Below are 20,321 nucleotides of genomic sequence, written 5' to 3' on the forward strand. Positions count from 1 at the left end.
TCATTTGACATAAAAAATAAGGGAGCACTCTACCGCATAGAATTCATGCAATGCTATGATGACAAATAAAATAACCTTGGTCGAAAACAAATGAACACAAATTCGTTCCAAACTAAATGATATACCATATTTTATTTTCATTTACAACTTCCCGATACGCATGGCGTCGTTTGCGGAGCCGTCATATGACAGTAAAGCTATCGTATTGTAAACAAAGTTCCATCGAGTACCGTGTGCTTCTCAACAAACCGCAAAGTTCCATTCCACTAAGCGACCAATAACAAGCCCTTTAATCCCATTGAGTACCGCGTGCGGTTTAAATGGTCGCAAGGGTCACGCAAGGTTCGGTTTTTAGTTAGGCAACCTGCAAGCAACGTCACAGTACGATTTCGAACAATTTGATTATTTGGGAATTTTAGTAACAGCCAGATTTGTTTGGATGTTATCCGAGAATTGTGAATATGGTAGTTGTGCTTGTACCTTTACTGTGTTAAGCTTGGGCGGTACTCGATGACACGCACACTTGCACAAACAGCTGACAGCTGCCAATATCGATGCGTCGCAGTGGTCATTGTTGGTATTCGCTTCATACCGCGTAGGAGGAAAGACTAAAACGGTGTTTGCACTTTTCGAGCCAAAGTTCCGTGCGTCATGTTCAGAGTTTTGCACTTTCGCGTGTGTATATTTTCGAGTTGAAACATGTGTTTCGGGAAGGTTAGCTTCAACTAGTGATGATATAAAGCAATCAAGAGTTGTGCTGAAATGATTGGCCCACGGAAATAGCCCAGAAGTGCGAGTTACATAAGCTACCTACGACGGAGTGAGTGAATTTTGCAAACGAAACCATAGTTAGCTAAACTAGCATCAGTGGAAAGCTAACGCGGTGGAAATAAAGGAAGTGCGTTATAATACAGTTGGGTGTCCCATCGTCCGCTTTGGAAGGTTCACTCCAAAGAACAAGTGCGTGTGTACGTGCGTGAGTGTGCTTTTGGCGCGCCAGTGCGTAGTAAAGTTTGTTGTTTATTATTTCGTTGTAATTGCGGTGCAGTACCAATGCCCGCAAGAAACGTATCAGCATGCTGCGGGAACTAATTGCCTGGGTGTTGAACAACTACCTCGGGAAGTATGTGGAAAATCTCAACACCGCCCAGCTGACAATTGCGCTGCTATCGGGTAAGTCGAGCAACCGTGCGCCTATCTCTCCTGGTCCCACGGTGGCCCGAAGCAACACAAGTAACAACATCCCTTGACTGCATCATCCACAGCGATGATGCCATCGTTTTCATTTCTACGCCGCGTCTACTACGACGTCTAGCGCAAGATTTCTGTTTGTGGGTGCAAAGGTTGCCAAGAGTCGGTTTCTACACGCTTGAAAACACTCACTGCTCACTGCTCGATGGTTTTCCGTTCCGAACCATTCAAACCACACGATCAATGAATTTTAGGTTCGCCTGCTTTGTCGAGTACGCACTGATTTCCTTTTCGTCTATACACGCATGTTCCGGCATTGTTATTGAAAAACGGAATAGAAGGAGGTATCGAGCATTGAGAGCAAGCGAGGGCCAACGTTAAACGCAACTGTAATTACGGAACTCAACCCCGCCACAACCGTGTATCATGGGACACGAAGGAAAATGAAAACGCGCAACCGAAATGGAAACTCTCAATACCGGTAGATGACCAACCAACACTGAAAGCGAAGGGGGTGCCTGTTGATGGTCAGGGTTATGTAACAGCCTTCCATAAAAGAAACAGCTCACCGTAGTCCGTAATTGCTGCTGACCATAGTCCATTCAATGAAGAAACCTCTAAAACGCGTAAACATCTCTCCCTCTCTGTGTGCAATCGTAATGCACTTTGCAAAGCCCTCAATGAGTCGTTGTTCGATGTACCTCCGAAGTCATGATCAACTTTGCAGACGACACTACCTGTTGCATTCAGGAGGTCTCAGAGGTTTCACTCCCTTGAAGGCATTCCATTCTAATGAGGTTGTTTTCATGCAAATGTTTGTTGTTCTTCGTGGAGAAGAACTCTCTTTTTGGGGTAAAACAAATTTAGCTTCAGTACCCTGAATTCTCCCTGCATAACGCTTCCAGATGATAAGATACGATATATATTTAACGAACGGCATGTGATATGACATGTGGTTCTGCTAATCATATTCATATATTATTGGAGCTTATCATCGTTCTTATCAGTTTTTGTTTCCAACCCTTTTTTCGATATGTTTCACAAATTTCAACCAATTTGTTTGTGTTGATGAGCACCAAAAAGTTGCAACATTGTAACACACCCTCTCTAGTCCACAAGGTGGTATGTTGTCCACCCAACAGTTCACCATATGTGATGACTCATGTGGAACTGTGTTGGGTGTGTAACGAATAAATGAAAGCGTCACAGATTGGACTGAGATAGAGAGAAAGTGTTATTTTAAGAAAAAAGGTGAAATATTTTTGCAAACATTTGGTAAAATGTTGTGGATTGAAGGAAAGAAGTCCGTCAATACCATACAGTAATTTGGTTCAGCATATTGGTTTGAAATTCTGACTAATTTTGCACTGTGAAGATAAGTTCTTCACCTGAATATCATTACTTATACTTTTCCGGCACTACCTTCGCTTCGCGGTCTTGGCCTGCCAAAGTCCCTGGCTTTTTGACGGACGCATCTTTTCCATCACTTTATCTGATTATGTCCTCGATTATCTCTGATTCAGTACATTTACTTATCATTTCTCAATCTCCTCTCTATTGTAGGTCAGGTGGAGTTGGAAAATTTGCCCTTGCGTAAAGATGCACTGCGACACTTCGGTTTACCGCTGCAAATTGTCAGCGGTTCGATCGGCAAGGTGAAGCTAACCGTGCCGGTACGTGCGTTCCGTACTGCTTCCTGGTGTTTGTACATCGATAATGTGCAGGTCACCTGTGGTCCGATCGATCTCGAGCAGGACTGGAACGGTGAGGTGGAACAGCAAACCGAGCTCGACCTAAAAGTAGCTTCCCTCGATCGGTTAGAGGCGAAATGGCGCGCTCAACGGGAAACGCCCGTCACCGAGAGTAGTTACTATGCGTCGTCCTACAGTGGATGGCTCAACTACGGTACCACACTGGTGACAAATATTATCGAAAACCTGCAGCTAACTGTGAACGGTATTCATGTGCGGTATGAAGATGGGTTAACGGTGCCGAATCAACACTTTGCCTGCGGTATCAAGATCGATTCACTGTCGGCACAGAGCTGTGACGCTAGTTGGACACCGGGCAAGACGGCAAACTGGACCACGCAGCATGTCACCTTCAAGCTGGTAGAACTGACCAATTTTTCCGTGTACTGGGACCCGCGGGCACAGCACGAACCGGTACATATGATCAGCCCGATCAGTGTCCGTGCTCAGCTACGGCGGGATCGCAGTGAAACACCGCTGAGAACGCGTAGCCGACCGCGGTTGGTTTGTGATCTCATTTGGGAAGAAATCAAAATAGCGCTTAGTGATGTAAGTAACGATCGGTTGGCAAACTATTCAAGCAACAAGACACAACTCAGCGATTTATGGTACCACCTTGCTCTTTTACAGATACAATACAATCAAATGATGCAGTGTGTCCGCGGGCTGGATGATATTGCACGCTTTCGTAGGTTTAAGCTGCAGCGACCGATTACGCCGGTAGGTGAGAGTGCTCGCGATTGGTGGCGTTACGCCGTCCGTTGTCACGGCCTCTGCCGACATCTCGGGACCGATCCGTACGTGATAGCAAAGGAAAACATACAGTACATTCGAATATATATGCGGATCATCGCTAACCCGAACGAGGTACTGTCGAGTGCGAACAAACAGTTTAAAGATCGTATCGAGCGAGATCGTACGTTCGATGAGTTACGGTTGCTGCGAGACGTATGCATGATGCAAATGCCAAAGTTGGAAAAAACCAACGCCAGCTCGCCGTCCTCAGCTGTGGCGGGCAAATCGATGTTGGTACACTATTTCCCTCAGTGGTGGTACAGCAATAAGAATAACAACAATAATAACAGTACTGAAGGGTCAGAGCAGCAACGGACACCGCCCGGCACGGGAGACGATGACGCAAACGGGGCAAATCAAAATTTCCCGGGACAAAGTTCGTCTGACGACACTGCTGGACAACAGTTAGCACTGATGGGTAATTCGGATGGTAGTTCCTACTGGGGAAGCGACGGAGAACTAAGTCCCGTCAGTAGCTTTGAGGATGAAATATTAGACGCACTAGCCGGTTCGGTGGAATCTAATTCACTGCTCAAACGTGACGCCGTGTTTGGGAAGTTTAACTTCATTCTTAAACGAGGTACGCTGGACTTTTGCAGTTCGCTCGAGATGGCTCCAAAGCTGCAGTTTCTGTTTCAAGACCTGAAGATGGATGTGGAGTCAAGGCCGCGCAGTGGTTCCCATTACGTTGGGCTTTCGTTAGGTTCAATACTGATCAAGGATCGTCTCACGCCTAACTCGCAGTTTCCCGATCTGGTAAAACCGCAGCAAAAAGATGAATTTATCGTGAAAGGCCCCGCGAACAGTGGGTCCACCAGTACCACACCACTCAGTACGCGATCGTCAGGGCGTCTCAGTACGACTTCGCTTCCGGCCGATGCAAGTGCGAGCGAACCGATCTTTCAGCTACAGTACGAACGGAAACCTCTTTCGTACGATACCGATTACCGATTGATGGTGAAATCCGAATCACTCGACATAGTGTACAACATGGACGCTGTCCGATGGCTGATAGATTTCCTAGCCAAACCACACCAACAGTATGACGCCAGGCGAAGGCTCGAGGACATGAAGAACAAAACCAAGCAGGAGCTGATGAAGAACTGGAACTACATTATCGAAGGCCATCTAAGTGAGCGAAAAACTTGGACGCTGGAATTTGACATATCTGCACCACAAATTATTTTTGTGGACAATTTTAGCGACCGCATCAACAGCACAATTGTGGTGGTGGATTTTGGTCGCCTACAGCTGACCAATGGTGAGAATGGCTTTAGTTCGGCTAACAACGCAAGCAACACCGAGGCGCCAGGTGCTGCATCAGCAGCTAGAGCATCGGTAGCATCAAAGACCAGTGGAATGGGCTTTTTCGGAGGAAAACGTGATATATCCCCCGACATACAGACGGAAAACGATGAAGATGACGCATTTATGACTCCGTGCTCTACACCACCCGGTTCCGAAGCGAGCACTACAAATTCACCCACATTAGTGAGTGCGTTTTCGGAAGTGCCGGAACTGGCCAGTGATCGTGCGGGCGGCATTGTTGCAGCAACCGCGATCGGTGATGCGCTGGATGAGTATCAGCTCTACCAACGTCTGTACGATCGTTATCACCTTCAACTGACCGATCTGCAAGTGCTGGTTTGTCATGCCAAAGAACGCTGGACAGCGGCTAGCCTAAAAACCACCTCAAACTTGCACGTTCTCGATCGGTTTAGTATCGTACTGCAAGTGGAGCGACGCGTGGTGTATACAAGCGATCCGCAGTACCCTAGTCTAACGCTGTCCGGCACGCTTCCGAAGCTGAATGCACACATCAACGAGTACAAAGTGTCCTCCATATTGACGCTGGTGAACAAGCTTAGCAAAGCCGGTCAAATGAATCCAGGACCGTGGAACCAATCAGCATCTGCACAACCAACCGCATCGGATGAGGTAGATCGTACCTTAGGAACGGCGACAAACTCAAAACAAGCCAGTACGATCACACTCGGTGTAAACGATGAGGAAGCAAGTCATGCGAGCTCGTCATCGGGTGCGCTTGATAAGGAATCTACCACCAATATAGTCGTGTTTCAGTTCACCATCGATCAGATGTCGCTTGAGGTGCAATCGCGCGGTCGTAGTGTAGCCGAACTGCAGGTTTCAGGTGTGAAAGCGGGCTACAGTCAACGGCCGGAAGATATTAGCCTTACACTGTCCGTGCACGGTTTGTTGTTGGTCGATGCGATGCAATCGTTTGGACAGGATTTCGAGCTACTGATTGCCAGCCATCGACACGTTGGGTAAGTGATGTTTGAAGGTATGTGCAACTAACTAACTAACTGTCCATTATATATATTTTGCAGCATGGATAGCTTGTCCGGAAGTCTACGACAGAGTGAACCATGCTCTCCCTGCTCACCGGCATCACCACCCGATCCGCACATGGAATACCGTCGACCAACAAGCCCATTAACGATATCAAAGGCGCTAAGCAATTTGCAGCGAGGTAAGCAGAGCGAACTGTTCTTATATTGCGATCGTACTTTAGTAGTCTTGCCATTTTTTTCAATTTAGTATTAATTGCTGTCTTTTATAGATGAATAGTTTGTGACTCTGTAAATAATTCGAATTATTGTCTCGATCAACGATTTGAATTCATTATAATCATTCCGTGCGGATATCGACTTCCGATCACGGAGAAGCATAAAGGAAGGATAAAATTGAATGCTAAGCGCTTTAACTTAATTGGTGATGGTTCTTCAGTTATCAAACAATTTTCCACCATTTGTTTACATATTGCAACAATACAACTTTCGTTATATTAGCTATCTGTTCTGTCGTCACAAATTAAGTTGAATTTCTTACTGAATCCTTCCTTTCGTCTCGAATCGCATCGTTTTAAGCTTTTCTATTAATGCATGCCCGCATAAACTACATTATTTTTCTTTTCTTGTTCATTTTTTCTTATCTTCTCATGTGTTACATTATTGGACCAACCCGGGATGAAAAATCAATGCCTCATTTTCGTGTGTTGCTGTGCTCTGGTCACTGGCCGTTATTTTGGTTTGTTATCGGTTTTTTTTTACGTTATGCGCATTTTAATTTGTTCTATTGGTTTGGCGCTTACATAAATACAAAATACGACCACATATTCCCCTCCCCCGCCACCATCCACCACTCCTTTCCGCTCGCTCTTGAACGATGTGTGCGTGTGTATGCCTGTATGTGTGCGAACGTTGTAAAACAAAACAGCCACTTCTCCCACATGGAATGCGGCCACATTGGGCGATCTAGATGCGCTGATCACGGTGGAGATTGTGTTCGTTACTGCTGAAAGACCGGAAGATAAACTGCAGGTGGCAAACATTCAGTTCAACAATCTCGACATTATTGGTAAGCGAAAGCCTATAAAAAGCTATGAGATAATAGTTGTTAAACGAATTAAACTGTTTTGTGTTTGTGTCTCGTTTTCAGCTAACCAAGAAACGATCGTTGAGCTGTTGGGCTTTATTAAACGAGTCATACCGGTGCCGGTTCCGGCGCCACCAGATCAGACCGGTGGAGCTTGGAATGGTGGTGAGAAAGTTCCAGAAGGCGATGCGGATAAAATGCTTCCGAACCAGCCAGCTAGTAATCATCCATCGCAAGTAACCGCTTCCAACACAACCCGCCGAACGTCAGATGCGTCTTCAAGTGATACTCCGCCTGCACCGGTGCGTCTTGAAATAACGTTTGATTTTCATCGCCTTAACGTGCTTGTACTGCGCGCACTTATACGTGACAATTACCTAGTCGGACGCAAAGTTGGCACGTTTACCATGTCGGAGGCAAAAATTCATGCTACCCTCGGCAGTGACATCACCGTTGAGGGATCTCTAGGAGGTTTGCAAGTGTTGGACCTAACACCGGAAGGCGTAAACCATCAGCGCATACTTTCGGTCGGCAAAGATCCGCTTACGGAGGCGGCCAACAATGTACCACCAGCACGCTTCGAAGCTGCTGATTCGGCTGGACCGGATTTGATGACGTCATTGGCGCAGGAGGTATATGGTACGGGAATGGGACCAAAGCGAACCGACCAACACACCGCAACGGACGATGGAATGCATGAGGAAAGGCAAGCACTTTCGTTCTGCGTTTCGAAAGACCTGCACGCGTGCATTGACATTCGCGTGAAGATGGCCTCGGTGTGGTTTATTCACTGTGCTCGCTTTATGCAAGAGCTGAGCTGGTGCGCTACAGAGTTTAAACATTATCTGAAGAACTTGGCACGTTCGATCCGTGAGAAAGCGACGGACATGGCACTTGGTTTGGTGCAATCCCGATCAGATCTTGCGGGCAGTCGTCCGGAAAGTATCTACGCTTCTCCGAGGCGTGTACGCCGTCAGCGAACTGTGTCTCTGTCAAGAACACAGGATGTATTACTAAACTCGGACTACACCCTAAAGGTAGACATCACGCTTGATACGCCAGTGCTTATCCTTCCCAGAAGCAGCAGTAGCCCACAGGTACTTGTGGCACATCTTGGAAGGATCACCATCAGCAATACGGATCAGGAGACCACTGGGGCATCGCCTTCTTCCTCCCAAGAACGTATTGTAGTGAATCTCTCGACTCCTCCGCCTAGCGCGCAGGAAGAGCTTTGTGGAGGATATTTGTTTAGTGGTGCCGATCGTACCTCGATTGATTGCAATCTTAGTGATCTGGACGGCATTTACGAACCGACGGATGGAGCAACGGAGGGCAACAACAATACCGCTAGCAGTAGGATACGTTTCGCAAAGGAAGATTCAACCGAATTTATCGATAGTATAGCAGGTGATGGAATTGGAGCGGGTGGTGTTGGGAGGCTCAGCGGGACGTCGAACCTGGATCGCTACAAGATTGATTTCCGGAACATAAACCTTTTCTCGCTCGACACGACCAACCGTAAGGGGTTCCGGTTTGCTGGATTGCCACGGGCGGAAGAATTTTATTCGTGCAAGGAAAATGCTATTCCGATCATTCACGATACGATCTTCAGTTTGGAGATTTGTCGCGAACATGGCAGTGAGCAGGTGTGCACGGATGAGGAAGGTGAAGGATTTCGGATAGTTGGTTGCGTGGTGAAGCCACTCCGGTTATCACTGAAACGACAACAGTACGAACAATTGCTAGAGACAATCGATAATCTGTTCAAGATACCTAAAGATCTTGTTCGCCCACCGAGCGAAGTACCAACGACGCTAGAAAAAGTAACAGAAATAGCAGAGGAATCGCTTGCTTTTCACACCTTTCCATTGCCGTCCAAAGCCCGGCAAGGATTGTTCTATCAGTCGAGTCTGGATCAACGCACGGCGGCCGGTGCATCAGCCTCAATCGCTGTACGGGTTCACTTTGAGCTTCCCGCGTTTATTATTCAGCTAAATGGGAACCGTAGCGAAGCGTTGGTGCAGATATCGTTCCGGGACTTCTGTGTCGATTTTGACAAGCGCAATCAGTATGAAACACATGTTAAAATTTCGCTACGATCCCTTCTGATGGAAGATTTGCTGCAGTCCGATACAGCGAAAAATCGCTACATGGTAGTAACATCCGCCGAACGTGACACGAACGAACGACACACCACATCCTCGTTCGCTTCCCATTCGTGTCCTAATCCCATCGGGTTGCTACTTGGTATGGGTGATGGGCTACCGAATTCGCTACCAACGAACCTGGAAGATAGGATGGGATTTTCTTTCCTCGCCACGAATAAATCCCTTTGTCCCGATACACCTCCTCCGTCGCCGTCGGTGCATAGACCGCACACGGGATCTCGCCTGAAACCGGAGGAAAATCTAGTCATCTATAGCTCCGTGCTGGTGGATCCGACCTGCCCGACGTTTGCCACTCAGTTTGGTTCTCTGCAGCAGTCCAGTTTGATCGATTTCAACAGCCTCGATTTGATCGTATCCGTAGAAAGTTGGTTCGTGTTGTTGGATTTTTTCGGTCTTTTGTCGGACGACACGGATGGATTATCCAGCTCCGACAAGTCACCGCCAGCATCTCAATTCAACGAAGGACGGGAGGATGGAGCGCGTCGTAAGGAAGGAACAGAAGGTGTAACGGAAGCTGTTACCAAAGAGTCGTTCGGAGTACAAGGTGTTACCGGTCAGTCTAAGCTAGAGATATCAGTACGATCGCTAAGCTTGGTGTTGGCCAAACCGACCAGTGAAATCGCAAAAGCTAACGTGTCCAATGCGCAGCTAACGATTTCGAAACGTGGCCAAGCGAAGCAGGTCGAGGGTAGCCTTGGTTCAATAACGTTAAGCGATCTCACACCGTACGGGACGTTGTACAGGGAAAAGTTTATGACGACCGGTAGCGAGGCCCTCAGCTTTGTGTACGTACGAGATGCAGCCAAGAGTACGGTCAGAGGTCTGCAAAAAGATGCACAGCTTACGATTACGATGTCGTCGGTGCGGTATATTCACACAAAGCGATTTATCGCAGAGATTCAACTGTTTTTCAAAGAATTTTCACATCTACAAACGGTGAGTATTACCGGTTTTGTTTATAACCAATCAACCTACTAATTGTTTTACAACTACCGTCAATCAGCCTATGATGCGAAAGATAAAACCTTCAGACGTTCGTGCCTATCTCAATCAGCGTCCGACGCAGCTCGGTCTATCGATCAATGCGGGAGCGCCGATCATCTTGCTGCCGATGAGCTACAACAGTGATCAAGTAATTGTGGCTGATCTGGGTGAATTTACACTAACGAATGAGTTCTGCCTGAGCGCCGGAGATCGCGAAGTGCTCGATGTGATGCACGTAAACCTGTTTCATACGGACATTTTTGCCGCACGCATGGAAGCGGAACCGGAGGAACGTTTCGTCACGGTACCAACGACTACTGGTGTCGGCGCGATCGATATGAAGGGATACCGGTTGGTGAAGAAGGGTCCCAGTTTGCTAAAAGAGAAGTGTCATCTTAAGCTGGAAGTCGAGAGGAATTTGGATTCATTGAACAGTCATTTCGGTAAGTGATATTAATTGATTTATTTTCCTTATATTTCACCATTATCGCCATCTTCTTCCAGTTCCGGACATAACTGTTCACGGGAAGCTGTCAAAGCTGGATGCGTTGTTAGATCTGCAGCAATACCGTTTGATACGGGGCTTTCTTTCACACAATCTCGGCGAAACAATCGATGAGCTGTACCTGCGCGCCTTCTCCATTCCCAACAGCACCCTCAGCTTAAACGCGGTGGATGCACAGGATATGCAGGAGGAGGTGTGGAAGAACCTTTCCATCAATCTCGAACTGCTCGACGTATCCGTGCGATTGGTAGAAACAATCGACGATGATTGTTATGGCACGAAACCTTTGGCGTGTGTAAATTTTATCAAATCGAAGCTACTAGTCGATTGTTTTAGCGATGGTGCACAAGACATAGATCTTGTTTCGCAGGAAATTCAACTAATCGATACGAGATTCCTGCCCGAGGAGTGCGAATGTCCGGTAAGAGCATGTGCCGGTAGGGCACGTACCGAAAGCAGCGAAGTGCTGAATGTTTTCCCCAACATTCTGCAACCGATACGGGGCGAACCGGGCACAGAGCTGGTGCAGGCGGAAATACACAGCCGAAGGCGTAAGGATCTGACTAAATTTACTATCCTACTGAATAATATGCGTCTGATGGCAATTTTGGATTGGTTGGAGAATGCACGGGACTTTATACTGCAGCAGGAAGATCCCCCACCGGCCTTGCCGTTGTTGGTGGATGGCATCGAGAGTGTTGGTGGTATGATGCAATGGGGTGCCGATCGCTCTATCGATGCAGGACTGCGAAATGCTGTTCAAAGGGTTCCAACGCCCGTAGAAGACAATCGTATGGAGCTGAAGCTTAACATTACAGACTCGGAGCTTGTGTTCGTGGAGAAAACCGATCAGTACGACACGAATGCTGTTATTTTGAAGGTAAGTACAATATTGTTATGAAATGAAATGCAGTTCTTTATGGTGTATCTATTCTTTTATAACTTTCAGAGCACAACCGTTGTTTCGTACCGTCCTTTTGAGGTGAATAAAACGTTATCAATCAATCTGAATAACTTGGAGGTGTTCTCCTGCATATTGGGTGCAGAGGAACGAACGGCACTGTCCATCATCGATCCAGTTACAATCAATATGGACGTAAAGAAGGGTGTATTGGAGGTATGGCTCAAAATGGAACCAACGCCACACAGTTATAGTAATCCGCTTTCCTATGGTTTTGATTTGATTCTAGATTCAAATGCAGAAGCAACTGTGCATTCGCCTGTCCTATCACGATGTACGAATGTTTCGACAAATGTTGGAATCGTTACCGAAGCAGACGAAAAACGCTCGCGATCACGAGCAACAGCAACAGCAGCAGCTGCAAGACCGTAGAACAAGCGATGGTAATGGTTGGAAAAGTGGAAGTATGGATTCTGGTGGCGGTAGGATTACCGTGAATTCGAGAGCAGTGGAAAAATTGGTCCATCTTGGCTTTCGACGAGACGATTGTCTGGTTGCGTTGGAGCGTTGCAGCTATCAGCTAGATGAAGCAGCTCTTTGGTTGACACAGAACAAGGAACCGAGAAAACACGACGATCGTGGGCTCATGCACAGCAACAGCGTGGGAAGTACGGGCAGTGGCGCCGGTGTCGGAAAGACTGGATCATCTGGCACGCTAAATATCAGTGCAATTGAGTTGAAGTCACCGTGCATTTCGATCTGCGTCATTGACGATTGTCGCGATGCGGATGTACCATTGGTGGAACTTTCACTAAGCAAACTCGACCTACGGCAGGAACTTGGACAACTGCACGGAAGTCATTTGCCGGCCGTACCGGATCCACCCACATCCGATCTGAACGTGGCGGTGGGTGTGGATGCTCTTGCAGTTACATTTTCCGGTTACAATGCGGGCCGTATGGCGGGTGTGTTTGCGGTGGATTATTATAATCGTGTGCTGAGCGGCTGGGAACCGATGGTTGAATCGTGGAAGCTAGAAGCGAAATGGGGATACAGTTTGGCGATCGACACGGAAGCGCCCGTCGGTTTGGGCGGTGGTAATCGGTTAAACATGCGCGTGGAAAGTAACGACACGCTTCGGTTAAACATCACTAGCACGCTAATCGAACTGTTTGCACTTGTGAAGGATAACTGGATGCAGGATTATTACGTAGAATCGGATGGAGTGAACGGTAAAACGAACGGGTCTAGCACAACCTCAGCCATTGCTAGTTATCGACAGCGGGCTCCATTTATTCCGTTCGCGATTAAGAACGATACCGGTGTGCGCTTGTGGTACACGACGTTAATTTCGTCCGAGCTAACATCGTCGACGCGCGGCCGAGGCGGTATTGTGGGTTCGTTGCCAAATGTTCCACTGGAGGCTAGCTGGACGCTGGTAGAACCGGGCGGTGTAGCGACATTTTCGTACGGAACCCGCAATAAAGCACGTCACCGGGACAGCCACAAGATGAACCTTCACCAGATAGCGGTGCGTGTGGAAGGTTGGCAGGAGGTAGGTCCTGTGTCGGTAGATCGAGTTGGTACCTACTTTCGGCATGCGAGACCCGACCTGTGCAATGCTGCGGTAACGGACTATTCACAAACACCACGCGCCCGTATAGTGTTCGGCGTTACGATGGAAGGATCGGCCCAGAAGCTGATCAGTGTTCGATCGGCGCTGAAGCTAATCAACAAGCTGGACTTGCCGGTGTTGGTCAAAATGGAACATCTGTTCGGTCATCTTAACATACGCAACTGGCCCGAAACCAAGACGGCTATACTGCATTCGAACGAGCTACTGCACGTACCATTGACGCACGTGCACGCCGTCCTGTACTTCCGCCCCCTACTCGGTGCGGCCCTCGAAGATGCAATGAACTCGCTGACACCGTCCGCACCTTCACCCGTGCCCGGTTCACAAGCTAGCAGCTCGAGCGACGGCTGGACGTTGCTGCAGCGGTTTGACATTCCAAAAACGTTAGCAAACGGTGGTTTCCAGTTCACCGACCGTGGCATCCAGTGGGTGGATGCGATCGAACCGGGTGAGATTTATCAGGAGCTCCGTAGCTGCCGTGGTCTGCGTGACAAAACGTGCAAAATGTTGCTGGCAATACGGAAGGAACCGTACCCGAGCAAGGACGTAATCCATCTGCCCGGGCACGTCATTACGATCTTTCCACCGATGCGCATCCACAATCTGTTGCCGTGCGATTTGCTGTATCGCTTACCATCCGGCAGTCTAGGGCGAATTTCTTCATCGGAAACGGCCCGCATTACCGACGTGGACATAGAACAACCGATCGCACTGTCGCTTACGCTCGACAGTTACCCGAACGCGGGACAGATTACGATTCCGGCCGGTACGTACGGTTCCACCACGCTCGATGTCCGTCTGTTCGATATGGGCAGCCGAATGTTGAAGCTATCCGCCACGATCGTGGTCGTGCGGGGGCGTGGCGTGCAGATATCGATCGGTGCACCCTACTGGTTGGTAAATCGCACCGGACTTCCGCTGGTGTTCCGTCAGGATGATCTCGACACCGAGTGTGCGGGACAGTTTTGCGAAAATGAAGAAGCGCGTATGATCACACCGTTCATGTTTGCGTTCAGTGATCCGGGCTGTTCGGGCAGTGTGACGATGCGGCTGGGGCGTCGTTTCGGTGGCAGCCCGAACTGGTGCCAACCGTTCAAGTTGGAGCAGGGCACACAACATCGGCAGCTTCGTGGCCCTTCCGACACGTTCATCATCGGTATTGAGGTGCGGCGAGCGAGAGGGAAATACGGTCAGACTTCGATCGTTACCTTCTCACCGCGCTATCAGTTGTACAACCGAAGCAGCTACACACTGCAGGTGTTGCAGAAATGTCTCGTCGAAAGTACGACCGTGTACGACCCGGCGATGGGTCGATCGTCCTCGTCGGCGGCGTATATCGAAGCCGTGCCGGGCTGCCACATTCCGTTCCATTGGCCTCGGTTGGAGCGGGAGCACGAGCTGTGCGTTCGGTTGCCCGAAGTGCCGGAGTGTCAGTGGTCGGGTGGCATCCCCATCACCAGCACCGGGCTGAGTCTGTACATAAACATCCGCAACGTGAACGGTGCGATGCATTTCTTGCGCCTGGAAACGATACTGCACGGTGCGACGTATTTTATGATATTTAGCGATGCACAAGCTCTACCACCACCGATCCGGTTGGACAATTATTCGCACGTTCCGATCACCTTCTCGCAGGCAGATATGAAGGCAACGTTTAAGACGATCGTACGCCCGCAGTGCTCGATCGCGTACGTACTAGACGAACCGACCGGTGCGCCCTATTTACAGCTGGAAGCACCCGGTGGTGATTATTCCAACTGCCGGCTGGATGGGTTCGAACCGTTCCGGCTTATGTACGAGAACTTCATCTACATCGCCTTCAGCCAAACGTTCGAGACGGGGCTGGAGGAGGACGGTCGGTTTGAGGTGCGCTCGCAGCAGCTCGTCCTCGGCGTGATCGATGGGCGGGTGGTATTGGTCCGCAAACAGGCCGGCGATCGGTCCCAGCTGTGGCGCATGAACAATGAAAAGCAGCTCGAACACGAGGGCACTTCGCCACCGAGCGAACCGGGCCGCAAGCAGCCACGTTACGTGCTGGATCTGGAGAAACCGCCCCAACCGATGCAATACATTGCGCTCGTCGTGCGGCCTGCCAACCGGCAGCGACGTTCGACCCAAACCTGGCACTTCACCGAAGACGGTCGGCTAATGTGTGAACATTCGAACATGTGCGTACAGGCGCGCGGTGGTTTCTTCGGGCTTCGGGCCGGATCCGAGGCGGTGCTCGGGATGTGTGTGTCCGACACGAAAGTGCTCACACAGTGTGGTGTACCGTACGAGCAGGCGATCGAACGACAGAAGTTACGGCCCGGTTCCGGTTGTCTGTCCGTTTCGTATCGCATGGATGGACCGATCAAATCGATTCAAATACGCGACGTGAAGGCGGGTGGCCGTGGTGAACTAACGCTCGATTCGAGCTGGAAGCATGTATCGCACATATTCAACAGTGGCCGCAGTGTATCGTCCGATGCGGGCACGCAGTCCGGGAAGGACATTCAGGAGTACCACGTGCAGCTAAAGCTGCGCAAGGGCATCGGTTTGTCGCTGATATCGAACCAACCGTGCGAAGAGCTTGCGTACGTGACGCTGGAAAACATACACATGGAGTGTATCCGAACGCCCGCAGTTAACTCGCTCGACTTCTCGGTCGGTGATATGCAGATCGACAACCAGCTGTTTGAAACGTCCTGTCCGATTATGCTGTACACGATCGGTAGTTCGCAAGAGAGCCAGGGCTCCGGAACAAGCTCCTCATTGCAGCTGAACGTAAAGCAACTCCCATCGCCCAACACGAACGCGGTCATTTTCGAACATTTCATCGTAAGCATACGGCCGGTGGTGGTGTATCTGGAGGAGCGATTGTTTTTGCGCTTGGTAAAGTTTTTCGGTTTCGCCAAAACCACCGTCGATCCGACGACGCTGCCGGACGAAACGGACTACGAAGCGCAGAAGATCGTCTACAAGGTGCTGGACAGTAACGTGAAGCGATACTACTTCGGTGATCTGCGCATCATACCGGCCCAAATACGGCTAAGTTTCGTCACCGCCAGCAAGCTGACGGCCGAGTTTGCCGAGATCAAGCGCAACCTCGGCTTTACCTTCATCAAGTTCGAAGATGCGGTCATCAACTTCGAGCAGTTTGCGCACAAATACCATTTCGAAACGATGGATGCGTACCTGAGCGCGATCAAGGCGCACTACAAACAGGAGCTGAAATGGCAAGCTGCTTCCATCCTCGGCAGTGTGGACTTTCTCGGCAATCCGCTCGGTTTTGCGAACGATCTGTCGGAGGGATTCTCCGGACTGCTGCTGGAAGGTTCCATCTCATCGCTGGTGAAAAACGTCACGCACGGTATCTCCAACTCGACCGCCAAGCTGACGGAAACCATCTCCGACGGGCTCGGGAAGGTTGTGTTTGACGACGAGCATGTGGAAACGCGCCAACGCATACTGGACGTGTCCGGTGGTAGTGGCAGTGGGACGACCGGCGATCATCTAGTGGCCGGTTTCCGCGGGTTCACGTTCGGGCTGCTGGGCGGTGTGACAAGCATCGTGAAGCACACGTACCAGGGTACGGCATCGGACGGTTTGTCCGGGTTCATCACCGGGCTCGGCAAGGGTTTGGTCGGTACGGTAACGAAACCCGTCATCGGTGTGCTGGATCTGGCATCCGAGACGGCGAATGCGGTGCGCGAACAGAGCAAAGGTTCGAACCGTATCCTGCCGGAACGGAAACGCCCGCCGCGCACGGTGACCGGTGCACCCGGTGGACTGTTGCCACCGTACTCGTACCTCCAAAGCAACGGCCAGCAGTACCTGTTCCTGATCAACAAGCGCAACTTTGCCGAACAGTTTATGGCGTACGAACCGTGCCTGCTCGATACGAAGGACTCGAAGATGCGGCTACTGGTGTCGGCCGAAAATGTGTGGGGCTTTTCGAAGAACGACGAAACGACGATGATCGTGTTTAACTATCCGATGAGCGAGATCATCTCCTGTCAACCGCTAACGGTGCAACCGCAGGAGCAACAGGCTTCCCATGGATCGGGCCGTTCGAGTGGTGGTACCCGTAAACCCGTAACCTACATCGAGTTCTGTCTATCGCTCCCGTCCAAATCATCGCTCACACCCAGCGCACCGGAAATGGTGAAACGACCTCGTGTGCGTTGTCAGAACGAAGAGATTGCCAAAAAGATTTGCTACCATGTAAGTTGGAATGCATCCTGACGCTGTTACGTATGCGTAATGTGTGTTTTTTTCCGTTTTAGGTAAATTTTGCAAAGTGTATCTACGATGAACGAGAACAAACCCTGAACATCAATACTGTGATCGAATAGTGGCGCATAAGCAATGCACGCGCGCGTTTGTGCTAGCCGCTGTTTTTATTTCAGATCCAAAGCAATCCATAATCAAAAAATTTGCAACACAAAAGTCCTTTACTCTCTTTCTATTGCCTTTTCTCCTTGTTTGCTTTTCTGCTGTTACATCGAGTGAAGCTTCTGCGTGAACAAATTCGAGCAGAGGCTCGCGAGTTGATTTTTTTTTGTATCCCTGCAACATTCAATTAGGACGGCTAGGAAGTTTTTGTTGGTTAGTTTTGTTATTGTTAGGAGAGATAACAATTCCCACCAGGGAGAAGGACCGTTTTTTGTATACCATCGAGTTAAATGAACAGCTGCTAGTGGCTGGATTCCTTATACCTTATAGGGTTGTCTCTGTTTTTTTTCTTCTAAAATTATAATTTAACCTTACGTTATTACTAACGTCGCATTCTCGGCATTAATTTTTACAACTGGAATCGAATGTGGGTAAAATGAGACGAAAATAAATTATTTTCATTCATAAAAAAAAAACAAACAAACAAACGAAAACAATTACTGCTATAGCGTTGAGAAAAAATTGTGAAGCAAATGTGCCGGCAAGCAAATAAACATCCGTTGCGAATCGTGATAATAAGTGTATTGTGATTTTGGGTTTGCATACAATTTTGTCCACTGGGAACCTGTGATTCCATTTAGGTTGCGTTTTTTTTCACGATCGAAATGTGGGTCTACCGAAGAGCAGAGTTTTACCTTACAAAGATACAAGTTTAACCCTTGTTTCCGTACATCCTTAACCTATGCTATGAAACATCCACGATGGAGACGCCTAATGTATTACAAAAGGTAATAAATAACAACTCGAATATCAACGATGGAGACGCCTAGTCTATTATGATCGCTGATTGTTAAACAAAAAATATACAAAATTCTAAAAGTTGCGGCATTAAAAATAAACTGAAACGCAATCAAAATAACAGTTAATAGTTAAAAAGATATTTTTGTGTAAGTAGTTCCTTCATATAAAACATCCCAAATTACTTAACAATTGATAATAACCATCAACAATATGTCGGAAATGACCAAACAGTTGGCTATGACTTAATATTTTTCATCATTCTTCTTACACCACCTCGTATTACACACTCAGCTGATGTAAACATTATCTTCGGGGCCATCATAGGTGGCCTTGGCCATCGTGACCTACTCTGGTCACCGTTATAGCCGTTACATTATGTCTTTCAATCTGCTATTTCAGATTGCAGTGCACCTTGTGTCATACTACGAACACGGATGTAATCATCGCAACAATCAAAGCACACATGTACAACACATACAACACGCTGCAAACAAATGATCTTTTCGGGGTTCGCCTTGGTGTTGAAATATTTATTTCAAGCATTCGTGCCCCCATATGTGACAGATAAAAGAGCGAAATAAATTACAAATGAAAATAGAATCCAATGTACTTCATATTATTCTTCCCATTTACTGAGATGTTCAAATACTGTGTGTATGTGCAGAAAAGAACTCGTCACAATAACGACAACAGCTGAAACATAGCTAGTCAGCAGAAATAAAATGTTCAATAGGACAGACAACGCGACGTCTTGACATCAACTCGATCTACGCTGCGTTTTGCCAACAGGTGCGAATTTGAATTCATCATACGTCTACACACTCTATACTTCTTTCTCTATACGATTAAACGGACCGTGATCGGTGCTTTATACGAGTATATGCACGGGCACAACTCAGTCAATGAAAAAGGGCAGAAATAATTGCCTACCAGTGGAAGTTTGCTAAGATGTTAGAACTGCATGGCACTATACGTCTGGGAGGAGTGTTGCCAAGACATCTAGTGATGCCATGATATTGTTAGCTTGCAATCAACGTGTTGTTCGCCATGCATTGGGCGTTCCATGCGATCGCGTGCATATATCCGTCTCGCGCACACTGCATACGATTGCATAATACCGGAGAAAGAGAAAGAGAACAGCTATTGAATCATGAGTGAAATGACGAATGACGAAACATACCTTCTACCTCTGTATGGATACGATAACCGGTAAGCCATCACCGACAGTCAACGGGTTCACAGTATTTTACCCAATTGCAAGAGCTTGCTTTAGTGAAGTACTGGGCGTCTCCAGACTGTTACACCGAATTATTGCCCAGGCATGACAATTCGAATAAACGCCATACAAAACTAAAAAGTGCTCGCTCTAAGCGTTATCTCGGTTTTGTTTGCTCCCGCAAGGTATGGAAACTCCCCTCCGAAGCACTTTCGATGTGAGTGGTTGTTCTCGCGTTTCACACTTCTCCACCGTCATTTTCGCACACTTGCACACGTAGCGCACATCGGTCTTCCATGTATAGGTGGGTTTAATGATTGTGTCTTCCTCGCGCATGTCTTTTTTTCTTCCTCACACATTGTCTAGCTGATTGTCAAGGCATTGTCTAGCTGATCGTTTTGTGACTGTGAATTAGTATGTGACCCCATGCGATAATGCATTTGCTGTTCACGATTTGCCTAACTTTTTGATCAGATAGCGCTAGAGAAAAAGAAAAGTGAGATACAAGAGGAAGAAAAAGGGATAAAACCGATCGCAGACCAATAAAAAACAGAAAACAGACGCAGATAAAGACCAATTTTTTGGCACCGTGTTCGG

General features: G+C 48.2%; 1 protein-coding gene across 1 annotated transcript; it reads left to right on the forward strand.

The window, feature by feature from the left end:
• The first annotated feature begins 1,028 nt into the window (after positions 1 to 1,028).
• Positions 1,029 to 18,163, forward strand: LOC128301834 (intermembrane lipid transfer protein Vps13D). Its single transcript, XM_053038473.1, has 11 exons — positions 1,029 to 1,173; positions 2,755 to 3,491; positions 3,573 to 6,025; positions 6,089 to 6,231; positions 6,978 to 7,118; positions 7,200 to 10,240; positions 10,308 to 10,731; positions 10,793 to 11,673; positions 11,743 to 11,910; positions 11,984 to 17,536; positions 17,599 to 18,163. The coding sequence occupies exons 1-11, from the start codon at positions 1,077 to 1,079 to the stop codon at positions 17,665 to 17,667; spliced, it is 13,707 nt and encodes a 4,568-aa protein (XP_052894433.1). The 5' UTR covers positions 1,029 to 1,076; the 3' UTR covers positions 17,668 to 18,163.
• Positions 18,164 to 20,321: the final 2,158 nt, after the last annotated feature.

Source organism: Anopheles moucheti, chromosome 3 (genome assembly GCF_943734755.1).
Source record: "Anopheles moucheti chromosome 3, idAnoMoucSN_F20_07, whole genome shotgun sequence".
In the NCBI taxonomy this organism is placed as follows: domain Eukaryota; kingdom Metazoa; phylum Arthropoda; class Insecta; order Diptera; family Culicidae; genus Anopheles; species Anopheles moucheti.

What these genes read in the sequence shown, in the direction of transcription:
- LOC128301834 (XM_053038473.1), top strand. Translation starts at nt 1,077, where the DNA reads ATGCTGCGGGAACTAATTGCCTGGGTGTTGAACAACTACCTCGGGAAG. An exon ending in AATTTTCACATCTACAAACG is followed by an intron (nt 10,241 to 10,307) that starts GTGAGTATTACC and finishes ACCGTCAATCAG; the next exon opens with CCTATGATGCGAAAGATAAA. An exon ending in CCAAAAAGATTTGCTACCAT is followed by an intron (nt 17,537 to 17,598) that starts GTAAGTTGGAAT and finishes TTTCCGTTTTAG; the next exon opens with GTAAATTTTGCAAAGTGTAT.